The 7,741-nt window shown below is 41.0% G+C and overlaps 1 protein-coding gene across 1 annotated transcript; it reads right to left on the bottom strand.

Annotated features, from left to right (window-relative positions):
* Nucleotides 1-2: 2 nt before the first annotated feature.
* LOC105692897 (septin-2) lies at nucleotides 3-2,764 on the bottom strand. Its single transcript, XM_012412417.4, has 8 exons — nucleotides 2,618-2,764; nucleotides 2,173-2,290; nucleotides 1,743-2,079; nucleotides 1,544-1,655; nucleotides 1,276-1,468; nucleotides 1,050-1,177; nucleotides 797-970; nucleotides 3-705 (listed from the first exon to the last, which is right to left on the bottom strand). The coding sequence occupies exons 1-8, from the start codon at nucleotides 2,645-2,647 to the stop codon at nucleotides 532-534; spliced, it is 1,266 nt and encodes a 421-aa protein (XP_012267840.1). The 5' UTR covers nucleotides 2,648-2,764; the 3' UTR covers nucleotides 3-531.
* Nucleotides 2,765-7,741: the final 4,977 nt, after the last annotated feature.

The following is a 7,741-nucleotide window of genomic DNA, read 5'->3' as shown; positions in this document are numbered from 1 at the left end:
CGTCAGGTATCTAAATATTTAATATATTTCGATTATCTTATGTATACATATATATATAACTATATTTTTATGTCTGCCTAATTGATAATGTGTATAAAGAGAGCACTTTGAATGGATCTCAGAATGGATCCTGATACAAAATGATTTGGCTAGAAATTAGCGGTTTTCTGTTTACTATGAGCATAAATTCATCATTATGGAGTTTCGTTACCACAATTGTAAAATCAAGTAAGGGGAGACAAGTCACATTTCTTCAGTAACCAGAAGCATTGGGTAAAAATATACATCTAATGTCAATAATGTGATTCACGATTAATACACGTTAAAATATATGGATAATCTTATTCATTGAAAACTTTGGATAATACAGGTTTAAGTCTCTCATACTCGCGTCACAAATGAATACTCTATAATATAAAATACTAGAAATAAATACATGTATATAGTCGGACAAAAACCATGGCTAATGAAAGTACAATGTATGATAAAAGGGAAGCGTTGTGTTTTTAGAAATTGGAATTCCATATAATTCTACTTTTTCTTGCTTTTTCCTAGTGTTAGAGTATGATGTTGAGGCTGCTGGGCGATCTGAGATTTCCTTCTGTTAAATTCTAGAATGTCATCCTCCAGTTTCTTACGGCTTTCTTCTAGCTTCTTTTTTTCTTCGGTGTGATCTTTCTTCAGTTTATCGAACTTCACGTGTAACTGTAACCGTAGATAATGTTACTGTGAGTATGCCTGGATCGAAATAGTTAAATGGAAGTAAGATCGAGCTACTCGTATCAATTTGATTCACCTCTTTTTCGGCATCTTTCAACTCAGCTTCCTTCTCTTTTACGCGTACGACAAACATTTGGCGCATTTCGTCTTCTTTCTGCTGGAGTTCTTGTAAATGAGTCGAACGCTTTGCCTCAAATGTCTGTTGAAAGCTGACTGGTTTATTGTCGCTATCAACGTCACTGAATCCCATCTGAAGTGGTTATAGATCCGGCAGTATTAAAAAATTTCTCATCGTTATTCTATCAATTTTTTAATTCCATTGCTCTCACCTGTTCTAGTCTTTTTTTGCGATATAATTCATAATGACGACAATGAGTTTTCTCTCGCATATCTTCCATGTTTGTTCTAATTAGCATTTCGCGTAGCTTTACAAAATCGCAGTGAGACTCATTCTCGACTGAAAACAGGTATTCCGTGTACATGTATTTGCTCAAGAGTGAAAGGTTCGTGGCATCAAGTATCAATTTTTAGAGATCCAATTAATCTAGTCATTACCTTGTACAGTACCCCATGGATATTGGCGAGACCTCATCATTTTATTACCGACTCGCACAAAATCTGTACTGCCAACTACAGCAAATGGCACATGAGCATTCATTGAGGTATTGACATCAGTTACACTTTCATCGTCAGTTGGAAATTGGTAGATATGAACACCGTTGTTTTGTAGTTCGGATATTATTTTACTCTAGAATCGAATTGAGGTAAATTTCGGAATGCGAATATAATGAAGGAAAGAATAGGATTCATTCCATTCACATACCTTAAATTTTTGTAATTCAGTCTTCGAAATTGTATCGGCCTTTGCGATTATTGGAATGATATTTACTTTGGTATCAAGCTTTTTCATACATACGAGATCAATGGATTTCAGTCTTTAATAAGAAATCGTCAACAAAAATAATTACTTTTCAATACAACAATGAATCAATTGTGATGAACTCCTGGAAAAAATAACTCACCCATGTCCAGTGGGGCAGATAAAGTAGAGACACACATGCGTACGGCTATCATGATAAGTAGACAATGAACGTTTGATTTTAAGTTCTTCCTGGAGATATGCTTCGAATTGAGCATCGATATAATCAACAACAGCCTTAAAACTGTCTTCCTTATTGATCTGATCTCCATATCCAACCGTATCAACTATGGTTAACTTTAGACGAACATTGCTCTCTTGTAGCTCATAAGTATGAGCCTTCAGCTTCACCGAAGGCAAACTATGTGGACTTGGAGTAGATTCGAAGCTTGTATTAAAAAGCGAGTCCATAAGTGTTGATTTTCCAAGACCAGTCTCTCCTACGAATTATGAATGGAAATTTACTCTTTCCTCAAAAAGAGACCCCCAATACGAAAAAATTAATCACAATGAATGAAACGCCAAGGATTTACCGATGCATAAAATGTTGAATACGAATCCATTTTGAACGGATTTATTGACCAGCTGATCAGGGAGACTGTCAAACCCTACGTGACCGGATAATTTAAGGTTACGCAGTGAAGACTCAAGCTGAAAGAACGAAATATCCAACCTATAAATCGACGTGAAATTCTGTTCTCCTCAGGAAGTTGGAAAGATTTTTCATTCAACATCGGAATCAAAACGAAATAATGAGCTCATAAAACTGACAGGAGACAAAAGTGGACGCTCAGGAAACAATCCAGTCATCAAGGACCAACGCCCTTAGCCTATCATATGATTTATGAAGCTATTAAGGCAGTATTCAATAGAATTCCCGAGTATAAGTCAAATTAAACGTTGTAGGTGACATTCAAACAGACATCGTTACGATCGTAAACAAAATATATACGCTTTATATCGAAAAGCTACGCTTACCTTCGAACGCTCAACTTCTACGGCAGCCATCTTTAGTTACGCTACTTGCCAGAACAAGATTTGATTGGCCGTAGGAGCACAGTACTCGGCAGTCTCGTCCTAACTAGCAAGTGCGCAGGTTGTCATTCATTCGGTGTACTCAACTGATGTTGAAAGTGTTGGAACGTGAAAAATTAAATAGAGAAAAACGCGTAAACTATTGCAACAGTGAGTGTCAGTGAGTGGACAATTGATAAGTTTATTGTTTCGGAAAAATACGATGCATCGGAGTGGTTTCTTACTATCATAATGATCGTGCACTGGTAAATCGGAATTTGAATTCGGTACGCCGCTAGTAACGTGAAATTTATCGCTCCTATCGCAGCCTGCGCGTTGCATTCTAGTGAATTTTCCATTCGTTGAGTTGGCAGGCCGCTCATAACAGTTTCCACTTTTCAACATGGCAGATCAATTTGTGTTGTATTATCATGTGACGGCAAAAAACTCTGCGTTTACCAGTTAACTTGTGCGTGAAAAATTCTCAATTATTGGGCGGCCGTAAATACGGACATTAGCCGCCATGGTGGACATTAAAAATCCACCGTTCAGTGATATAAAAAGGCCAGAGGAGGTCGTCGCGATGGCGATGAACGATAGCCTGAAATTTGCCGTGTTGATCGGACTGATCGAGGTGGGACAGGTGTCTAATCGTGAGGTGGTCAACACCGTACTGCACTTGGTAAGTCATTTAAATCGACCCCGAGGAAATGAAAAAAATTTGACAGGTCGTCCCTCCCCCTTTTATTGATGAAACACAAAAAATTGAGGTCTTGGAAAAATTCACTCTTACCTCCGTCGCTCCGTGACGTATGTCACTTACATTTTCGCCGAGCTTATCAAACTCCGCAAGCTGTCAAACCGGATATTAGAACCGAACTTCGACAGCTCAGAGATTTCAATAGCCCCCGTTCCATTCAATAGAATTGTTTGCGCGTTTGTTCATTCAATGTTCAATGCAGAGATGAGCATATCGTCGCAAGGTTACACCCCCTTTCCAAGTTTTTAGTTTGTCTTATTTCATAAAACTTGATCCCATTCACCGAAAGATTTCCCTCTCATTATTCCCCCCCCCCCTCTCCCCCCCCCTTACCGCATCACGCTGGCATATTTTTTAAATCTCCGTCACTTGATTTAAAGCGACGCCTCTCAGACCTTTAATTCTCCATTTAAATGCCGTCGCAACACAATTCCAGCTCTTTAAACCCTCGACGACTATGCGATCGGATGGTAACCTTTTACCAGCTCGTGTCACACTTTCAACGAGATTTATCGCGAAGCGTTAAGACAAAGAAAAAAATTGTAATTCTTGTAATTATAATCAGCCACCTGCATCCTTTATTATATCAAATAAGTTTTTGGCGCGTATGTATTCAACAATTTTAACGACTGGCCGACTCTACGCTGCCATTCATTACGTCCCACACGACATCAATTGTACGTCTACAGTGGCACCTGAGGTACTCAAGGTAAATGACGATGAAACAAAAACCAGGAACACACCCAAAATCTCCGTGAAATGTGAGGATATCTGGTGTTCGTTTCGGTGAAACGGTTCGCCAAATCATCCGTACATAGCCCGACATTCGGCATTCCGTTGTGGGTGCATTGGTAATAATCGACGTATCACACAGGTAGCAATATGAAGCAGGTGAGTTATATTACGTTTTATATTCCACCGGTGTAATATATCATGTACCGTACACAAGTGACGTAACGTAAGTAATAACTGGCGTCTCGAGGACGGATGATAATGGCAATTGAAAGAATAATAAACTAAGAGTTATCAAAACAAGAATGAAAAAACTGATCTTCGAAGTCAAAACACGTAACGTGAGAATATAAATTTAAGCTATCGCTCCGCGGAGAGGAACATTAATTATTTAACGTCATCGTCTAATTGCAAGTAGAGTGAGGTGCGGTGTGTGACAATTGTAACACGACACGTACATCGTACAAGATGTTTCAGCTGGTACCTATTTTCTGTACCGCAGCTGATTTGATATAAGGCGGACGTAAGGACAGCTGGTAAATGTTTTACAACCGAATTATAATCACTATCGTGTCAAAAATGATTGAAACGATATAGCCAATGTTTTACAATAATACGGTAAGCTGTACGAGAGTAGGACGAAGGAGCATCGTGTCCTTGTAGGGCGTATAAAAAGAGGAGGAAGTGACGATGTCTAACTCATCGTAGGGTGCGCGTTTAGACTCGATCGTTGCCACTTCGTTCCCTCACAAAATTCCCTCACAATCAGTTGGGGGCCGCTCCTCTTGTCACCGTACGGCTAATCCAAAATTAGGAAATTACGTCAGCCTCCGCACTTTGATCCCTCGCGATTCAGAGGAGAGAGAAAGTTGAATGAGCAAGGAATAAAAAAAATTTCTAAAATTATAACTTATATCACACGGGAATTTTTATTCTCCGGAACAGAAGATAATTCAATTTGCATAACTTTACAAGGAAGGTACACAAGAATTCGTTCGTTGAAATTTTTCATCTCCACTCTCTGATTTGAGGAAGTCCTCGCGAATTTCCACCCTCGAAAATAAACTATCGCTCGTGTCTTTGATTTCGGGATTATACGACCGTCGAGCGAAACTCAGGTGTATTTAGGGCCTGTCAACGGTTACCCAACTGTATTCGCGGGGGCGTCGAGCCCGCTTTGGAAAACTTATTGCGGTACAAAGAGATGGAAAGAGAGAAAAAGATAGAGAGAGATAATGGGTCAGCAGCATCAGCCAGCTTTGTAGAGTCTTCGGAGATCAAGGGGTTGGCTGGTTCTTTTGTTTCTAATGTATCGGGAAACTGCCGTGCTGCAGAGGGTCGGTTGCGGGGACGGGCTCTTTTCGATCGTCGTGTACCTTATACAACCCGTACGTACGCGTCGCGTGTACGTGTGTCGGTAGAGACGAGGTGGTGAGGAGTCACGGAGCCGCAACAACAACTCGTTTTGTTCGTTGTATAATCGTTCGTATACAGGTAGATTCACATATCGGTAGATACAGGTTATTCCGTAGCTGGTACTTAATTTCTTGTTTCCTCGCGGCTTTGTTCTCTTCTTTCTTGGCACCCCGGCGATACCGGCAGAAGCAGCGGTGTAATTTTAACGTGAGGGGTAAATTTCGCCCCTCGTTTCGTTTTGAAGGGCCGGTAGGGCGGATATGCCGCCGCACCGCCTCAACGCCGAAGGCTATAATATTTACTGAATATTGCACCCACACGTTTTATATTTCCACACCCCAACGAACATACCGAAGCAACCCCTTGCGCCTCGGTTGTTTCTTCGCCACGCGCGATACACACCCGTCCCGGCTCCTCTCTTGCGATAAAAATTTTTTTATGTTCGATCGACCGCGTGTGTGTGCGTAACAATCGTTAACGATCATCAAGAATTGTCGGATGTTTAACTTCGAACGGGGAATAATCAACGCGTCGACACTTCGTCTGTTATTTTTTAAACTAAATTTTCTTCGTCCTCGCTGAAACGGGACGGCGGGCCTACTAATCCGTGGATTATCGAATCTTATCCACCCTCGCATTTGTTCGTTCGGTTGGTTTACTTTTAGCCGAACGATAAAAAGATCAGCCTGTATGACACACGATACTGCTTTTAATTCTGGGGAGAATCTTCTTCTTTTTTTTTTATTTCCGGCACTTGACGGCGAGGGGATCATCGCGGTGCTTCGCAAAACTTCGGTACATCGAGTAACCCGAAATATTGTGGAAGAAGAAAAAATTCACCCAGGGTTGAACGGTGAAAATTAAGCTGACAATTTTTATCTCGTTATATTAAAAAATTTCATCACCGCAACGTAACTCGACGGTTTATTTTTCCCCTTAATTTTTTGAACTCCTCACTTTTCTTCAGAGTTTTAAATTCCAGGCAAGAAATATCGCGTGTACGTAGCAGCTATAGGTGAAACGCCGCTGTATATACGTGCCACCGTTTCGCTATTCAATTTTCCGTGTACAGCTAGCTATTCGACTCGGGTTTTTATCAATTTCTTATGCATGTGCCGATAATATATCACCAAATTGAATAAACAGCGGTGTGCGCTCTTTTCGCGTTAGGTAAGCAACGGCGGCAGCAGCCACGTCGCGTCGGCGGTGTGTATCACATAACGTTATAACGTATATACGTACTGAAAAGCTGTCGTCGTCGACGAGGGCGAGGCTGTTTAGCTTGGAGTACAATGTTTCCAATATTTTTACTCGATCGATTTTTCTTCCAAGGTACACGCGAGTTTTATCTTCTCGACGACGGCGAACTGATGTTAAGTCGGAAGCTTTTTTCTCACAGCGTATTAGAACTTTTTACTCGACAACTTGTACACCAGCGACAGTAGCCGCAGCGAGTATCGGCAGCGGGGAAAAGGAGTTTACAAGGATACACGATGCTCGATATATTCCACCCCCTACAGGATCGCATTACTCCCAACGCTCTAGATTAGATCTAGCAGTTTTTTTTATCCGCAACACATTACAGAACAAGTATATCGTATCTACAGGTATATCAATCAAACATCTCGTGTGATGAAAAATCACAGTTCGGTCGTCTGCGTGCGTTCCCAATGACATAAGAATATAATATACCTAGATTGAAGAGATATCGAGCATCGGATGCTGAATAATTCGAGGTCGATGAACTTTGATCGTTACTTGTTTACCCATGATTAATAACGCGCGCGTGTGTATGCGCCTGTGGTTTTTATCCTACCTGTATGTTTTACGTTTGCCACATACCTCTATGCGTCTCTACCTAACGTGGGTGCGGTTCGTTAATGTATATAAAATCTGTACATGCTCGCGTATATGTATATGCGTATATGCAAACGTGTAAAGCTTGTAGTTTTCTTTTTCATGCATCAGCGGTTTCGTTCGAGCAATTGAACGTTTACAGGTATCGCCGTAGCGCCTTGATTTCGAACACCGATAAGGGACCCCCTGTCTACCTATGGTGAATTTTACACGCGAATATCCACCGCGTATCATTAACGGAGAAGTTTGATTCGTAGCCAGATCACACCTTGCGCTCGACCACGATCTCAAAATTGTCGACGAGATGTCAACGTTGCAATTTG

This window comes from Athalia rosae, chromosome 5, assembly GCF_917208135.1.
Source record: "Athalia rosae chromosome 5, iyAthRosa1.1, whole genome shotgun sequence".
In the NCBI taxonomy this organism is placed as follows: Eukaryota; Metazoa; Arthropoda; class Insecta; order Hymenoptera; family Athaliidae; genus Athalia; species Athalia rosae.
This window is presented reverse-complemented; position numbering and strand designations above follow the sequence as displayed.

Bases quoted from the DNA above. Each gene is read 5' to 3' on its own strand.
- LOC105692897 (XM_012412417.4), bottom strand. From the start codon at position 2,647: ATGGCTGCCGTAGAAGTTGAGCGTTCGAAG. The intron at 2,291-2,617 runs GTAAGCGTAGCT...TCGTTCTTTCAG, and splicing joins TAGAAGTTGAGCGTTCGAAG to CTTGAGTCTTCACTGCGTAA. The intron at 1,178-1,275 runs GTAATGACTAGA...ACCTGTTTTCAG, and splicing joins TCCATGGGGTACTGTACAAG to TCGAGAATGAGTCTCACTGC.